We start from the raw sequence: 18707 nt of genomic DNA on the forward strand, positions 1-18707 counted from the left end.
CGGACAGATGGGTACTAGATGTAGTGACCAGAGGTCATACTCTGGAATTCATGCAAACACCACCGAGTGTCCCTCCATCGGGTACACCGCCTCCGAGGTTGAGCCAACTTCTCAGGGAAGTAAGAATAATGCTAACAAAAGGAGCAATAGAACCAGTCCCTTTATCTCAAAAGAACAAAGGATTCTACTCCCGGTTTTTCCTTCTAAAGAAACCCTCAGGAGACTGGCGCCCCATCCTGGACTTGAGAGCACTAAACAAGTTTCTAAAGAAACAATCGTTCAGGATGGAAACTTTGCAGGATGTCCTGCGTCTCTTAAACACGGGAGATTGGATGGCATCCCTAGACCTCCAGGATGCTTATTTTCATATCCCCATATATCGCAAACATCTCAAATTTTTAAGGTTCAGGGTAGGACGTATGCACCTCCAATTCCGGGTTCTACCATTCGGTCTCAAATCAGCCCCCAGAATCTTCACAAAAATGTTAGCTCCAGTAGCAGCACATCTTCGCCAGTCAGGTATCCAGGTCTTCCCTTACCTGGACGACTGGCTTATAAAGGCACCCTCAAAATTCCAAGTAACAAATCATATTTCCTATTGCCTTCAATTGTTACACAGCCTGGGGTTTGTGGTCAACTACCAGAAATCTCAGATATACCCCAAACAAGAATTGAGTTTCTTGGGAGCCATTTTGGACACAGTACGCAGCAAAGCGTACCCATCACACGAGAGGAAACAAAAGTTAACCTCTTTGGCAGACAACCTATCCAGAAAAAAGTTTGTTTCAGTCCGCATCTACAAATCATTGCTCGGAATGATATCATCGTGCATTCCGCTAGTCCCAGATTGCAGGCTCCATATGCGACCCCTGCAAGAGCAATTGGACATACAATGGACACAGGTCCACGGCTCCTTCGAAGACAAGATTCGCATAACGCCTCTAATGAAGAACACTATGAGGTGGTGGGCGACTCCAACCAATTTCTCAAAAGGGCTGTCTTTTCTTCTTCAAACACCAAGTTACATAGTAACAACGGATGCCTCTCTAGAAGGATGGGGTGCACACTGCCAGGACCTGCAAATCAGCGGAATCTGGAATCAGCAAGAGAGCCAGCTCCACATCAATTATCTAGAACTCAAAGCAATACACTTAGCTCTAAAAGCTTTCTTGCCAAAGATACAATGTTCAAGCGTCTTAATCCGGACGGACAACATGACCAGCATGTTTTATCTAAACAAGCAAGGAGGCACAAGATCCCTACAACTCTCGCAGCTAGCCCAACAAATTTGGACATGGGCCATCAAACACAATATTTCACTAAAAGCGGAGCATGTGCCAGGACAGATCAATGTTCTAGCAGACACCCTGAGCAGGACAGTGATTCCTTATCACGAGTGGGAGCTAGACCAGAAAACTCTCAATGGCCTGTTTCTATTATGGGGCAAACCAAACTTAGACCTATTTGCCACTCTCGAGAACAAGAAATGCCAGTTCTACGCAAGTTGGCTTCCCCAAAAAGATTTGTGGGGGAATGCGTTTTCGATGAGATGGTCAGGAGTTTATGCCTACGCTTTTCCTCCGATCCCGCTCATTCCGAGAGTCATCAGAAAAATGAAGACGGAGGGGTGTCGACTTCTACTCATAGCTCCCAGATGGCCCAGACAAATATGGTATACGGAGCTCCTCATGCTCTCCGAACGACCACATCTACCACTCAGACAGAGTCCGACTCTTTTAACGATGCACCAGGGACAAGTCACACACCCACATCCGTCGTCTCTTCATTTGTCGGCTTGGCTCCTGAACACAATGAATACTTAAATCTCAAAATTTCCCCAGAGTGTAGAGACATCTTAGCAAAAGCTAGAGCTGACACTACCAACAAAACCTATAGACTTAAATGGAAACGGTTTTGTGTTTGGTGTGCAGCGGAAAATATACATCCTTTATCTTCTACTCCGGAACAGATACTTCCATATCTCCTGCTCCTGGCAAAATCAGGACTTGCATATTCTTCCATACGGGTACATCTGGCAGCAATTTCCAGATACCGCAGATCACCAGACAGACTCTCTTTGTGTTCCACAAGAATTGTCAAACAATTTATGAAGGGCCTTTTTCGGGTCTTCCCGCCAATTAGGAAACCTCCGCCTCTATGGTCATTGAATGTTGTGTTGATGCAGCTCATGAAAGCTCCTTTTGAGCCGATCCACAAAGCTGACCTAAAATTCCTCGCATGGAAAACAGCGTTACTGTTAGCTCTTACTTCGGCAAAAAGAGTCAGTGACATTCAGGCGTTCACTATCAAACAGCCGTTCCTCCAGTTTACAAACTCAGGTGTCATCCTGCGGACAAATCCTAAATTCATTCCGAAAGTTCCCTCAACATTTCACTTAAATGAACCAGTCATCTTAAAAACCTTTTTTCCAAATCCGCAAACAGTGGCGGAAAAAACATTACATTCTCTCGATATTAAAAGATGTTTAAAGTTTTATCTACAGAAAACTCAGGCCATCCGCCAGTCGGATCAATTATTTGTAGCATTCGGCGGAACAAAGAAGGGACACGCGGTGTCCAAACAGACTTTAGCAAGATGGATTGGCCTGGCGATTCAATTCTGCCATTCAAAAGCAGGAAAGCCGCTCCACACCAGGGTGAGAGCCCACTCTACAAGATCGGTAGCCACTTCAGCTGCACTCTTTGCAGGTGTACCAATACATAGCATCTGTAGAGCAGCGACATGGTCCAGCCAACACACATTTACAAGACATTACTGTCTAGAGGAGACTAACCAGGTCGATACAGCAGTGGGACAAGCAGTGCTGAGGCATCTATTTCGTTAAGGTGAGCCTCTTACACATCCCACCACCACACTCGAGGTATGGTCATTAATGGTTCATTTTCTTATACTGTTTAACGTGTCGTATTCTCCATAATAATAGCATAAATTGTGTCAGGATTTCTTGCCACACACCTTTTATTCCTCTTATATTCGGATGTCTATGTATATAAATATAATTATATGTAAGTGCATATTTAAAACTGAACTAATGTGAATCACATCACGTATAGAATTACGATGGAATTACAGTCAATGTAATTCAGTAAGTAAGAAAACATTACTGCTCGTTACTCTGATTCAAGCATGTGAATCTATGAAAGATCCAATACTGGAGAAGAAAATTAGTTACTTACCTGTAACTGCAGTTCTCCAGTATTGGTATCTTTCATAGATTCACATGCGACCCACCCTCCTCCCCTCAGAGGCTCCCCTATTATACAGATATTAAACTTCACACTCCTACTAGAAAATCTGAGGGAATTCAGCCTCTGTTGGGAGTGTTTGGGAGGGGCTGAATCCTGATTGGTTGATACTCAAGTTTGGGTCTTTTCACAAAACAAAGTGGATAGACTGTAAAATACCCTATGAGGCCTACTAGGGCCTACTGGTTTTACTTTTACTGACTTACTGCTTTTTATATATTTAAGTTTACCGTGAGGCTCCCACCTCGACGACGGGGATGATTCAAGCATGTGAATCTATGAAAGATACCAATACTGGAGAACTGCAGTTACAGGTAAGTAACTAATTTTCTTACCACACCCAGAGGGCAGTTGCATCCAAGTTAGCTCATCAGCCCAATAACTCTACATGGAGCCATTCAAATTAAGCGGAGGGAAGCACCCTGCCTGGCATGCCAGCTCACAGTTCACACAGATGCAAGTGGTGGGTCGGTGCAAATGATGTCATAATACTCTGAAGCAACTGCATTTAGGGCACAGCCAACAGGACTGTTCTGTGATAGTAGGAGCATAGAAAGACCTTGGACAAAACAGATCATCCCACAGCAGTCTGCTGAACAGCGTCATGACTCTCTCCATGCTCACCTAGGTTTACGCAGCCAGTCTGCTTTTAGATATGAGAGCTTCACTGCCTGTCCTCTTTGGTTGCTTTGGACTGGGCAGCAGTAGCAAGCCTCCAGTCTTTGAGGCACTTTGCCGATCACACTAACTCACAGCTGCATTTAAGACCCACTAGACTGGGAGCTCTGAGCTGAATCAAGGCATGTACTCTAATTGCCATGTAATCTACCTCCTTCTTCTTTCAAGTTGCAGTGAGTCTTTTCCTCACCATTGGGTTATATCCCATACTGTTTCATGGAGTGTAGCCAAATACGTTTGTCTCTGTTTTTTTCTGTGGTCAGTTGTACAGAGAAACCGTACAAATATGAGTTGATGCCTAGGGGCAGTTTACACACAGAAACAGTAACAGAGGGGTCCAGCCAAATGGCACCCAAACTGAACATTTTGCCCAGTTTCTTGTAGAAATATCTGAAGAGCATGTTTCCTTTAGGTATTGTACTGTCCATTGGCATCTAGTTACCAGGTGCTTTGCCATTCTACCTTCACTGTGTGTACTGGAGCCAGGCAAACATAACACAGAACAAGTCATTTCATCGATATTAAACAGGTTAAAGAAGCAATCCTGTTACAAGTCTGATAAATCAGCACTAGCAGAAGGTATTAACAAAATTCTATATAATCACACATCTATTCAATGCTAAATGACTTAAAGGCAATGTGTTTCTTAATGAGGAGCCCATGGAAATCGTCTAAAGCAGGTCATGTGTACACTAGTATGTGATACTGTTCAAATGGCAATCATTTTGAGGTCTGGCGTTGGCTAAGACCTTTTGATTTTACTAAAATTGTATGTATAGTATACTTACTTAAATGGGCTTTCATCCAACTCTCTTCGTTTATTGGTTTGTTGTTTAGACATTCACATTTTGCTTCCACTCGCTACAGGATGTAGCACAGGGCAAGGGGGCAGCCTACTTAAGCCACTGGTTAACCTCAGTTTGAGTGACTGCATTTTACTCTGTCACAAGAAGCACATCCACACTCTAGATAGTTTCCATTCAGTTTTTCAAAAAACATTGCCAATTTGCTGGCAGCCAACACCAGACCTGTTGACTTTGCCAATGCTTGTTGAGTTAGCTGGTGGCCATTTATGACAAGCTGAAGTGACCCCAGGCTAGAAACAACAGCACAGATTATATGGTGATGGGAATCTCTTGCAGACAAGCATCTGTATTTGCCAACGCCAAGCATGATTGACCTTAGTAAGTTAATAGTTGAAAAGTGAATATACATGCTTGAGAACATCCATACAAAAGGGGTGCATAGAAAAGCAGGATGAAAAATGAGGATCCTTAACAACATAATATTTTGAGATTAAAACCAGGTCCTGGAAGCAGTATTGACTTGCTGGTTCAGCGATAACTTTATTTTGAAGCCCTATTGTTACCTGCTGAATAGATTTTTAAATATGTCCGTAACACAAGGCAATGAATAAGCAGTCTATAGTTCCCTGTGCCACTTTATTACCAGAACATAGTCTTGTTAGTGCTATTCTTCAGCCAAAACATTTGCATCAAAGCACTGAGCACAATTACATATGTACGAAGTGTGTTGGTTGATGCTACCCAGTCATGATTGCGTGTTAGGATTATCTGAGTATTGTAAAAGCAGTAGTATTTTGAGAAGATGAGTATCATAACTACATACCAGTAACCTTGCGGGGCAGCTTTTCTTTTAACCCCTTCGCTGCCAGGCCTTTTCACCCTCCAGTCCCAAGCCCTTTTTGGGGCCATATGGGATAGTTCGCACTTAGGCCAACATAACTTTTTGTCCACATAAGCTATCCACGCCAAATTTGCGTCCTTTTTTTACAACATCCTGGAGATTCTAAAGGTACCTGGAGTTTGTGGATTCCCCTTATGGGGACCAAGAAATTAGCCAAAATACAGCTAAAATGTGGAGTTGGGGGGGGATGAGAAAAAAGTGCTGCAGAAGGAAGCATTTGATTATTTTCCTGCAAATTATATCGACGAAGGGTTTGCAGTGCTAAAACCACCATCTTCCCAGCTTTCATAAAAGGCAGACTAGAATCAGAAAACCACGTTTTTCAACACAGTTTTTGGTATTTTACTGGGATGTACCGCATTTTTCCTATTTTTTCCAGTTAGCAATAGATATAGGTCTGAAAACAATGGTAGATCTCAGAAAACTATCTCCCTTGTGTGAGTGTCAGCCTAAAAACATTTTTTAAACTGTGCTTATCAACTGTGATATCCCCTCAATCTCTACACGCTTTTGGCTTTTCCCTGTTGCAGGCACTTGGCCCACCCTCACAAGAGAGGTATCATTTTACTTGGGGAACTGAGGGGAATGCTGGGTGTTGGGAAATTTGTGCTGGCCCAATGATCCCAGACAGAAATGTGAGGAAAACATGTTTTTTTAACCAAATTTGAGGTTTGCCATGTTCAGAGAGCCCCTTCTGGGACTCGGGCCCCTGGGACAGGCGCTCCCTTCCTCCAGCCTGCCGTACCCTGAGGGGCCCAGGCCTGGGAGTCCACTGGGGCCGGGGAGTCTTCCCTTGCCAGTTCGGGTTCAGGGGCCCCAGCCAGATCCCTGGACAGGGCTCTGCCGCCCTGGTATCCTGGGCTTTGTCCTTTAGCCCCTGTGTGGCAAGGCACCTGGGATGGGGTATGGGAGGCTTCCCCTGTGTGGCTGTGTCCAAAGAGCCCCGACCGGGCCCCCGCTGTACACTGGGACGGGCGCTACCTTCCTCTAGCCTGCCTTACCCTGAGGGGCCCAGACCTGGGAGTCCACCGGGCCTGGGGAGGCTTCCCCTGCAAGTTCGGGTTCAGGGGCCCCAGCCCAGGGCTCTGGCAGGCCCCAGGGTGGGAGCCCCCATCCTGGGCTTTGTCCTCCGGCCCCCTTGTGGCAAGGCACCTGGGACGGGGTCCGGAGAGGCTTCCCCTGCGTGGCTGTGTCCAGAGAGCCCTGACCGGGCCCCCGCCAAACCCTGGGACGCTCCCTTCCTCCAGCCTGCCGTACACTGAGGGGTCCAGGCCTTGGAGTCCACCGGGGAGGCTTCCCCTGCCAGTTCGCGTTCGGGGGCCCCGGTTAGGCCCCGGGTCAAGGCTCTGGCAGGCCCCGGAGTGGGAACCCCCATCCTGGGCTTGGTCCTCTGGCCCCCTTGTGGCAAGGCATCTGGGACGGGGTCCGGGGAGGCTTCCCCTGCGTGGCCCTGTCCAGAGAGCCCCGACCAGACCCCCGCCAGGCCCTGGGACGGGTACTCCTTTCCTCCAGCCTGCCATACCCTAAGGGGCCCAGGCCTGGGAGTCCACCGGGCCTGGGAACGCTTCCTCTGCCAGTTCGGGTTCATGGGCCCAGGGTCAGGGCTCTGGTGGTCCCCGGGGTGGGAGCCCCCATCCTGGGCTTTGTCCTCTGGCCCCTTTGTGGCAAGGCACCTGGGACAGGGTCCTGGGTGGCTTCCCCTGCCTGGCCATGTCCATAGATCCCCAACCGTGCACCCGCTGGGCCCTAGAATGGGTGTTCCCTTCCTCCAGCCTGCTGTACCCTGAGGGGACCAGGCCTGGGAGTCCACTGGGCCCAGGGAGGCTTCCCCTGCCAGTTCAGGTTCAGGGGCCCCAGGTCAGGGCTCTGGCGGGCCACAGGGTGGGAGACCCCATCCTGGGCTTTGTCTTCTGGCCCCCATGTGGCAAGGCACGGGACTAGAGAAGCAGCTGCAGCAATGTCTAGAGGACTCAGAATGAGGATTTTCCACTGTGACCAGAGACACTGCAGCACTTCTTAGAGGACTTAAAATGACTGGACCAGAGAAGCACCAAGCAGTACTGTCTAGACTACTACGAATGTGGAATTAAGACTGGGAACAAAGAGACTGCTGCAGCACAGCCTAGAGGATTTAGAATGGAGGACTAACTGACTGGACCAGAGAAGCAGCTGGCAGTACTGCCTAGAGGAATAGGAATGAGGAATTACCATTGCAACCTGAGACATAGCTGCAGAACTACCTAGAGGACTTGGAATGGGGGAGTTTCTGACGGAACCAGAGAAGCACCTAGCAGCACTGTTTTGAGGACTTAGAATGAGGAATTACCACTGGGACCAGAGAAGCAGCTTGGAGCAATATCTAGAGGATTTAGAATGAGGAATTACTAACAGGACCGGATTAGAGTGCAGATTAGAGTAGCATAGAAGTCATTGGCAGAGAGTGCAGCATTGCAGAGTAGAGTGTCAGGGTGCAATAGTGTAGAGTGGAGTAGAGTGGCGTAGAGAGCAGTGGCATAGAGTACAGTGATACAGAGTGCAGTGAAATAGAGTGCAGTTGTGTAGAGTGCATTGGCGTAGAGTACAGTGGTTAAGAGTAGAGCGGCATAGAGTGGAGTGGCATAGAGTGGAGTGGCGCAGAGTGTAGTAGAGTGGCTAAGAGTGCATTGGCATTAGGTAGATTGTTTCAGAGTACAGTGAAGTTGTGTATAGTGGAGTGGTGCAGAGTACAGTGTAGTTGCACAGAGTGGCGCAGAGTGTAATGGCATCAAGTAAAGTGGTGTAAAGTGCAGTGGCATAGAGTGCAGTGATGCAGAGTAGATTAGAGTTGGCATACAGCAGATTGGCGTAGAATGCAGGGGCATAGAGCTGAGTGTTACAGAGTAAAGTGCATTGGCATAGAATGTATTGGCATAGAGTGCAGTGGTGTAGAAGGCAGTGTTGTAGAGTGGTGTAAAGTACAAATGGCGTAGAGTGGAGTTGTGCAGAATAGATTGGTATGGCCTAGACTGGAGTGATATAGAGTGCAGTGGCACAGAGTGCAGTAATGTAGAGTAGAGTGGCAAAGAATGCATTGGCATAGAACAGAGTGGTTCAGGTCAGAGTAGAGAGGCGTGTGAAGTGGCATAGAGTACAGTGGCTTAAAGTGGAGTTTTGCAGAGTACAGTGGCATGGAGTGGTGTAAAGTGGAGTGTTGCAGAGTAGAGTGCAGTGATGTGAAGCGGTGCAGAGTAAAGTGGAGTGGCGTTGAGTGGAGTATTCATAGTGTGTAGCACACTGGCATTACAGACAACACATGTTCAATTGAAATGACCATTACATTTGCCCAGACATACAGTGTTACTAATAAAACTATACGGTGCACATACAAAATTGTGTGAAAATTGCATCACCTAGTTTAATGATTCATTTTGATCATAATAAGGTCTTTTTTTCCAAAACACTTCAGAAATAACAAAAAAGGTGCTTCATTTGTGCATTCATAATTCTGATATATTCTGAAATACTTACACAGTTCATTTAAAAGTTGTTGTGTGCTACAAAAAAACTCTTTCCTAATCCCAGTATCCAGCAAGATTGTCACATAAATCCTCTCTCTTTGAAGTCAGAGAAAGAAAAGTAAACAATTACACTTGGAAGATAATATCTGACATTTGACCTCAATCTTTGAATGCACAGCAAATCTGATGTGATTTAAAGGCCTGTTAACAGTAAGCACGTTTGTGGAAAAATACAGAAAACATGATTTAGGCAACGAGAGAGGCAAACTGTACCTGGAGAGCCTAAAGCAAATGAAGCCAGCAAATGGAAAGCCAGACAGTGTGAGTTACAAACCACAAAGCCAATGGTAATTAACGAGTTGAATGCATTCCTAGGTCAACTATCCTAAAGTCCCCAATATGTCTTTAGCTGTGACCTAAAACTGACATAATTCTATGCCTCTGAGCAGACAGGCCACAGCGCCAACATTTTTAGGGTTCAGCTCCACACCTGAAAGTAAAAGTCCACACCTCTGAGGGTATGGCTCAATTCCTCTGAGGTGACAGCTCTACTCCTGTGAGGGTACAGCTCCATGCCTCCTCTGTGGGTACAGCTCCACTCTTCTGAAGTGATAGCTCCACATCTACACACCTGAGCTTCTGGAAACCCATGAGTACTGCTCCACTGCCACCATCTGGGGCTAGGAACTTGACGAAGGACTGAAACACTGCTGCACCACCCCAACCCTACCACCACAGAAGAGTCAGAATACATTGTTCCATAGGATCAGCAGAGGACTGCTTCAAGCCCCTGGGCTCATTTCAATATAGAAAAGTTGTGACTTATAATACTGAGCCCTTCGTCATGGCTGTACACTAGCTGTGTCCCTGGGAGAACCATGCTATCGATGTCCCAGAGTTTCTTTTTTTCTTTGTTTTTACATTTTAATTCGCTTTATTTTTATTTTATTTTTTTATTTAAACATTTTCTCAAAATGTCTGCACTGCTTAAATTGATGTCCTGAGTGATAAATGGACAAGCCACTTCTGGGCAATTTCTCCAAATACACACTTGACTAATGTGGTATACTGCCCACATTTAATGTTGCCCATAGTGACTGGACGCAGCACTCATTCTGACCAGAGTCATGGATGGGTCTTAACTATCCATAGTTCACTGGCCCGGGGGAGGCAGAGATGTGAGGGCCCTACGCCACCATAGGTACAGATGTTTTTCTTCCAAACCAAGGGATTGGATCCAATAACACGAACGCGGAGGGCCAGGGAACAGTGAGCTGAAGAACTAGAAAGAAAAGGACCAAGATCATTGCCACCGACCTGCAATTTGTGGTGGGGCCCAAAGGACGATGAGCAGTTGTTGCATTTGTTTTCAACTAAAGCAAAGTATGCTTCTTGAGACAGAGACAGAGTGTCTCTATTTAAAGCAAGGAGGCTGGTGTGTACCCAGTGGTGCTGAAGGCGCTTCGATTCATTTATGTCCAATTTGAATGCACTGGGCAAAAAGAAAGCACCCATCCCAAGCTCCGGGATGTCAGTTTGCTCTCTGGGAGGCCAGGTTTGGAGGTGACAACCATCAGACAGGGCTGCAAGGCAGCCACACACCCTGGCCCTGGGGCAGGCCGGCCCAGGCCCTTGCGGTGCCCAGTTCCAGAACCACTAGACCCCAAGGGGGTCCAGAGTAGCCTGTCCCTAGTAATCTGGAGGAAGGCTACCCTCCTTTTTAGGTTGAGCGTTAGCGTTCGGCCTGGTGTTTACTTTTAATATACTTATACTGTGAGTTAAAGCAATTTCAATTGCTATGCTTTTTTGTTTTTCCCTTCCTCCGTCTTTCCCATATGTGTCTTTTGCTTGCACCAAATGCTTGAGGCAGAAGAATAAACCCCTGTCCTCAAAAATAAGTGCCGGTGTTCAGCACCGGAAACAACAAGCACAAATTAAGCACTGCCTGGAATACACATACATGCAATGCGAGGGCATATGGTGTTTATTTACTAAAATAAGCTTATTTTAGGAGCCTTAGTCTAGTAAAATAAGGTCATTTTTGGAGCAGGGTAGAGGACAGCACTGGAATAAACCCAAAACAAATGTCAGCTTGGGAGGAGGTGGGAGGAATGGAATGCTGCAATAAAATGCAGGCAGCTACCAGCCTAAACAGCAGAGGGAAAGGGGAGCACCAAAGAAATGTCAAAAATAGTCTCTCACAGCAAGAGATAAACAAACCAAAGTGGAAGAATATAGTACTAGGTCACTGCTCTCAATCAGAAGAAAGAGGGGGAAAAGGGCAGAACTGACCACTAGCGAGCAAGAATTTTTAAAGTACAGGGCAATCGACAAATGAAATTGCTTTAACTCACAGTATAAGTATGTTAAAAGTAAACACCAGGCCGAACACTAACGCTCAACCTAAAAAGGAGGGTAGCCTTCCTCCAGATTACTAGGGACAGGCTACTCTGGACCCCCTTGGGTTCTAGTGGTTCTGGGACTGGGCACCGCAAGGGCCTGGGCCGGCCTGCCCCAGGGCCAGGATGGTTGTCACCTCCAAACCTGGCTTCCCAGAGAGCAAACTGACATCCCAGTGCTTCCTTTTTCCAGCCTTCCATATCCTGGAGGGCCTGGGCGTATACTGGGCCAAGGGAGGCTTCCCCTGCTGATTTGGGTTCAGGGGCTCTGGCTGAGCCCTGGGCCCCAGGCCAGGGCTGTGGCGGCCCCAGGGTGGGAACCCCCTGCCTGGGCTTCGTCCTCTGCCCTCCTGGGTGGCAAATAGCCTGGGACGGGGTCCCGAAGGCCCTGGGAGGGCTTTGGTTGTGTACAAAGAGGCCTCCAGGCCCCGGTTTGGTTGTCTATTGGGGCCCCCTTGTAGCCCCATGCCTGTGAGCTAACTGGGGCTCCGAGAACCCAGACCGCAAAGTCCCCATCCCCTGCAGGGGCTCCTTACGTCAAGGCACAGCGCAACTTGATGGCCATCCTAGTGGCCTGGCCATCTGGTTCCTCCGACAACCTGGGACATCTAGCTGTGCTCCATGCATTCCTATGGCACGTCCATATGGCCAGGCTGCCCTGGAAGTCCAGATGAGGGCTCATTTGTTTCCTGAAGCCCAGCCAGGGCTCCATGAGGTTGGGTGCAATCTCGCTGACGGTCCCCTCTGCCCCTCAGTGTGCACGGCGTACAAAAAAGGGGGGTAGCCTTCCTCCGGATTACTAGGGGCAGGCTACTCCGGACCCCTTTGGGGGTCCAGTTGTTCTTGACTGGGTGCCACAAGGTCCTGGGCTGGCCTGCCCCGTGGTCCGGGTGTGTGGCCTCTCAGTCCTGTCCGATGGGTCTCTCCTCCAAACCTGGCTTCCCAGAGAGCAAACTGTCATCCCGGGGCATGGGGTGGGTGCTCCTTCCCTCCAGACTGCCGTACTCTGGAGGGCCTGGGCATACACTGGGCCAATGGCGGCTTCCCCTGCTGGTTTTGGTTCAGGGGCTCCGGCTGGGCCCTCGGCCCTGGGCCCCAGGCCAGGGCTCTGGCCGGCCCCAGGGTGGGAAACTCCTGCTCGGGCTTCGTCCTCTGCCCCGCTGGGTGGCAAATAGCCTGGGACAGGGTCCCGCAGGCCCTTGGAGGGCTTTGTTGGTGTGTTAAGAGGCCTCCGGCCCCGGGTCGAAGCGCCGTTGGACCCCCCTTGCAGCCGCAATCCTCATGCCTGAGGCCCAGCTGGGGCTCTGAGAACCCAGGCTGCAGAATCCCCTGCAGGGGCGAGTGCAGTCTCCTCATGTTAAGACGCACTGCAACCAGATGACTGTCCTCTGAGCCCAGCCATCTGGTTGCTCTGAGACTCCAGGGCATCTGATTGCGCTCTATGCATTCCTATGGCTTGCCAAGATTGCTGGGCTGACCTAGGGAGGCTTCCCCTGCCAGGCCATGCTCAGGGGCCCCGTCTGGGGCAAACAGTAAAAAACCACACAAAAAGACACCACACCTGGTTAGAAAAATACAGCTTAATTTTATGAACACAACAAGATCAAAACGACAAAAATCCAATAACTAGAAGTAAAGATATTATTTTTTTAAACAATAAAATGCAATCTAGTGCTTAAAAGCGCAAAGCACCAACTGGGGATATCTGGTTGGCTAGATCAGGTTACATCCAGAAGTTCAGGCCAACCACAATGGAGCGCAGGTGGGATGCGGACTTAGGTAAGTCCTCCTGACGTTATACCTTCTCAGGAATTGGGTCAAGAGTCCTGTTCTCTGGGAAGAAGTTCACGGAGAGCAAAGGAAGCTTCACTGGCAGTGAACCGCGGGAACGAATGGTCGGCCGGGCATCACGGACTACCATAACCATTCTATTGTTCCTTCTCCCCCTGCCCCTGTGTGACTAGGACATCTCAATCAGGTGTATGATACCCATAACAGCGGGTCCTCGCTTAATCAAGAAAAGGATAAAGTTACAAGGAGTCAGCTGAGGAAATCAACAGTCATCGGAGTAACCAAAGGACCCCCTAGAAATGTGTCTGGTAGTTCATCTGGAATGGAGCTACCTGTGGGTTGAGTGTCTGAGATGTCCAGTAATCCAGTGTTGGTTCCTGAGTTGGGAGATTCACCTGGACCACAGCTGCCATAACCTGTACTCTTTCCTGTATTGCCTGGTCTCCAGAGGGGCGAAGGCAGGTCTTACTATTCGATCGGCGCCGATTCCACACCAGAATTCAACCTCCTTCAGCATTGTGTCGATCCGCTGGAGGATGTTCCCTTTGGATTCCAACCAGACACAGGGCTCGCTAACAGTTTGGAATAGAGACTCTGAGTTTGGCTGGGAAAATGAACACGTATTTGATCCCCAATTGTCAATGTTTGAGCTTCACAGAGTAATAGAAAGTCCTACATTTCTGAACATCTGTCGTAAAGTCCGGGAATATAGTAACTGTCTGATTCTCCACATGCCATGGGCCCTTAGTGTGAGCAATCTGTAGTATATTATCGCTGTCCTGGTAGTTGACAAAAATGCACCACTACCGGCGTGGAGGTGCCCAAAGAGGGGGCGGTCAGATCCATACCCGGTGATCCTGTTCGACCAAAAAGAAAGAAAGTGGACGTCTTGCCTCCAAAGACTGTTTGCAGCCAGTGCTCCAGCTATAGAACCATGCTCGCACCCTAAGTCCTCTTGGGTAAGCCCACTACCCGTATGTTGTTCCATTTCGATCTTCTCTCCGTGTCTTCGGCCTTATGCTTCAGTATGTCTAATTCTTACTGCTAATGCAACCTGCGTGTCCAAAACCACTGGCTGCACCTCTTTTATGGTTGCATCATGCATGGACACTAGTGCTTTCAACTTATTTTCCTCGCGCATGTGACCCATGTCAATGATCAAAGAGCCTAGTTCTGGCTCCAGTGTCACTTGTAGGCTCTGTACAGCTGTAACAAGTTCAGCCAACTTGGTATTAGTGTACTGCACATGGTCAGCACTGGGGGTCAACCTCATCGTCGGTGTCCCCGTCTCGGACATGGCAGGATCTCAGATCATACTAGAAAACTTTTATTCTACCCTTAATTTAGGGGCAATAAGCATCCTGGTCAGGGAGAGGGGCGTCGCCCTTTGTAGTTACACTTACTTCAAAAGGTGTGCCGGTCCTTAGCACCTATTCGACCCCTTGCCTTGCCAAACCGTGGACCACAGGGCGCCACCCCTCTTCCTGACCAGGATGCTTATGGCACCTAAATTTAGGGTGGAATAAAAAGTTTCTAGTATTATCTGAGGAAGATTTCCCGCATGAGGTTCCCTTGCTTTCTTGATTGGGGAAGTAATAATTAGACCACACAGCAAGGTAAAGTAGGGATTCATGGCCCTGATGAATGCCCGAGACCCGTTAGGGCTTTTAAATGTGGGCAGAAATATGTTGGCCTTCTAATATGTGACTCAAAGCATAACAGTTGAGATATCACCTCCCTCTTTTTTCAATAATACCTGTGTTCCCCTCAATAAAGGTGAAAGGCTAGGTATTTTAAGCTTATTTGTCTGGGGCCTGTTTTTATCCAGTAGTAATTTATTAAGAACTCCCTCCTGCGCTGAGTTATAGGTGGGTTGGTCTGCTCTGGCTACACTGTCCTACCATGGTGGGTAGAGGAAGCAGATGATGAAGCATGACGCTATCAGGTGTATGAGGCTTCCTAGTCCATAAAAGGTATGAGCCCCCTAGGGCCTGAAAAAGGCAAAGTTGATCCTTAATAAGAGGACTGTCAAAAAAAGAGAACCACAATTGGGTTTCTCTTTTGTAGCAGTCCTATTTAGTTGTGTGTGTTTTTAGATGTAAGAGGATATGTGACTGCTCCCTCCCCTCCCTTTCCTCTCTACCTCTTTGTGATGTAAGATAAAAGTCTCACAGTTCCTCATTAGTAAGGCTTACAGTTCACGCTGTGAGGGTGGGGCGCGCCGTGCGGTGTCCCAAAGTAATGGAGGCCGCAACCAACATGGTGAAGGGGGAGGGTGCAGTTCAACACCACCAGGCGCCCCTCTAATGACCAAATCACTTCCATGTAGGTCCCCGTTTCACAGGTTGTCTCTCCACCAGGAGCTCCCCGTCAGGCAGAGTGGTCGATCCGCTGGTAGCCAGCCATTGGCTTGTGGTGGCCTTCGGAGTCCGGGCCGGCCGCGGCATCACCAATGTTGACGATGCCTGAATCCGGGAAAGATTGTCTCCCTGCCATGTCCCCGGGTAATCTACCAGTCCTGGGCTGTGGGACGCAGGGTATTGAGAAGGGCCAGGAGACATTCGGCTCTTTATGCGACTGCTCCTGTCGCCACCTTGGCCACGACCCTAGAGTAATCAACTAAAAATGTATATATTAAACAATTAAACAAAATATAAAATAACTATAAAATAATTTTAAAAACACCTAAAGTATTTTACATTCTTTAAAACATTAAAATACATTTCATAAATATGTAGCAAAACTGATATTTGTTATTTACTAAATCACAACAAATAGGTAATAAAAGTAATTACAGATAATTAGGAAAAAAGTAATAATTTAAAAAATATTTGCATTTAGATAAATAAGCTAACATTCCTCATATAATATCCTGAATTAAGTGAAAAATAGTAACTTAACTTAATTAAAAAATATATAAAATGAACAAGTAATCACAATTATAAAACACTACTTTCACTACAATCCTTGAGGAAATTAAGTCCAGTGTCGGAAACACCTGTGAAAGTGCATACGTGGAGGAGGGATACTTTACTATTCTAAGTCTAGTCCACAAAACAATGGGGAGTTGCATACCTTAGGGGGAGCTGGAATGGTTCTAATATACTATTCTAACTTCGCTATACCAACCTGTAGGGAAACTGCATAGTAGGTGGTAAGATTTACTACTCTAACTACAGTGTGACGGGCATCGAGAAGAATATTCAAAATAAGCACGCCTATCTGTAGACTAGCGTGGTGAACAATATCTAATGGTAAGTTACTTTGTTGTACTTGCCTTTATAACTGTAGATATCTGTTTCTCCTTCCTCCATATGATCCATCCTGTCTTGCCTTTTTCTATTGTTGGGCCTTCGTCTTATGAAGTTCAGAAAATGAGCACAGCTAGATACCTGGAAGCCCGGCAGACATATGCGGGAAGGATATGACCACGGTTGCAGATGCCCCATGCCCAGGCTTCAAAATGATGTCACACCTGTGGGGTGCAAAAGGAATTTGCCCTCAGTCCTTATGTTTCTATGATGCCTCCATAGGAACATTCTCACATTGATCTTCTGGAGTGCCCCACTGTCACCCTTGATGTGTGGTCACTTCAGTAAGAGGTCAGTGTTCATTCTCTTGCACTCTTCCTTCTTGACGGGATGTTTTCCTACTTTTTACCTTAAAAGAGAAGGCTAGTAAAACAATCTAGTGTCATTGGGCAGTCATCATGCGAGTTGGTCCATTGTACACAGATGAATGGCAACTCAGATCTTTCTAAAATGAAAATTAAATTCCGCCAGAGTACAAAACAATTTATTATAACAAAATATAGTGAACTGTCTTTGAAGGAGGCATCTAATCGCCCTAGCTTTCTCTCACTTGCATATTTCCTCTATGTATCTGTTTTCGTGCACAGTTAAATAGTTGTGGCACCAAATATAATTTTGTTAGCTGACAAAGAATGATGCATTGGAAGAGACTGTACAAGAATATACATTTTAACCCGCCTGAATGTTGCTTCTGTTCCTTGATTACTTTACTGTAGTGACTGGCTCTGTATACACCTATTCTAATTTCAGAGCTCATCCAAGACCTGGTGGCAAACGACACCACACTGGATCCGGGCGAGATAATTAACAAACTGTGCAGTACTGTCACTACCCTGGATGAGGATCTAGAACACAGCGCTCAGGTTATTCAGGCAAATATGAATTTCTCTGTCATCCAAGAGTAAAAGCAGTCGGAAAAACAAGTACAGCATTCAGATTAGTTGTGTCAGATAAATGTCAGGGATGAAAATTGTTACTTATAAACTCAGTGGTTAATTAACTTTTAAAAGTGCAACATTTTTAAGCATACTTTTATAGTATCCTGATTGTACTGTTTTACGTTTTGTCCCCATTACGGTAAAATGTATTATTAATGGTAAGAAGTAAGCCCTGGTGAATGCAAGGGTTTTATGCATAATATTTTATTCCTACAATTAAACAGTGCTTCATGCCGCATCGCCTGAGGATGCAAACACGGCACACTAATACTCCTGGGTGCAGATGAATGTTGCTTCGCTGTGAGTGGCTGGTTTACTTCTCTCGGTTACAGAGCCATCTTGAAATTGTGTTTATTCTTAAGGATTGCCTCAGCAGTCGGTCACATGAAAATAAACTTGGGAACAAAGAGTTAGACAAGCTGTAGTCAGAGTTATATTTTTAATGTTGTTTTCTGTTGTAGTTGGAGGGCAGGGTTTCGCACAAGAGGTTGGAGGTAAAATCCAGATGTACAAAGCATTTATACGGGCGGAAACGTCCCAATTCACAGAATTGGGCCGTTTGCGACTGGAAAAATGCTTATTCTAGTGTAAAAAAATGCGATCCAGTAACTTATACACGAATCACAATTTGCATGCTGCGATTCGGCATTTGGAAGGGGCGTGCTTTGTGTCTCCCTTCCAAATACCGAATCAGTATGGTTTGTATTATGGTTTTGCGACCGAATTCCGGTCGCAAAACAGTAATATTTTACCACCATTTTAAAAGTGGTGGTAACCCAATTGTTCCATATTGCGTTGTGCTACCACTAGGCCCAACCTACAGAATGGGTGTTGGTATCTGGTATCCTCATTGTCAACCCAGATGCCCAGGACGCAGAGTCTCCCTTCTGGGAGCAGCTTTAGACTTATGACCATTGGCAGGCATCACACCCTCCCCTAGTATGGTTGTATTGCAGTGAACTTCCTCAGTGTGTGCATAAATGTTTCCTTCTGTTCACAGCCCCGAGACACACATTGCTGTCAGCCCTACCAATTGTAGCCAGCAGAATTGTGGTACAGTAGGTCCTATGTAAAATATTTAGCTGAAAGAGGAGGAACCATTTCTTAATCACCACCTCCC

The 18707-nt window shown here is 46.9% G+C and overlaps 1 protein-coding gene across 1 annotated transcript in view; it reads left to right on the forward strand.

Moving 5' to 3' along the window:
* Positions 1-18707, forward strand: part of TEX11 (testis expressed 11) — a 146584-nt gene that overhangs the window by 94347 nt on the left and 33530 nt on the right. The window contains exon 3 of the mRNA XM_069206980.1: positions 17400-17512. Coding sequence (XP_069063081.1) covers positions 17400-17512 — 113 coding nt within the window. The remainder of the gene's footprint in view (positions 1-17399; positions 17513-18707) is intronic.

The sequence above is a fragment of the Pleurodeles waltl genome, chromosome 2_1, assembly GCF_031143425.1.
Source record: "Pleurodeles waltl isolate 20211129_DDA chromosome 2_1, aPleWal1.hap1.20221129, whole genome shotgun sequence".
Taxonomy (NCBI): domain Eukaryota; kingdom Metazoa; phylum Chordata; class Amphibia; order Caudata; family Salamandridae; genus Pleurodeles; species Pleurodeles waltl.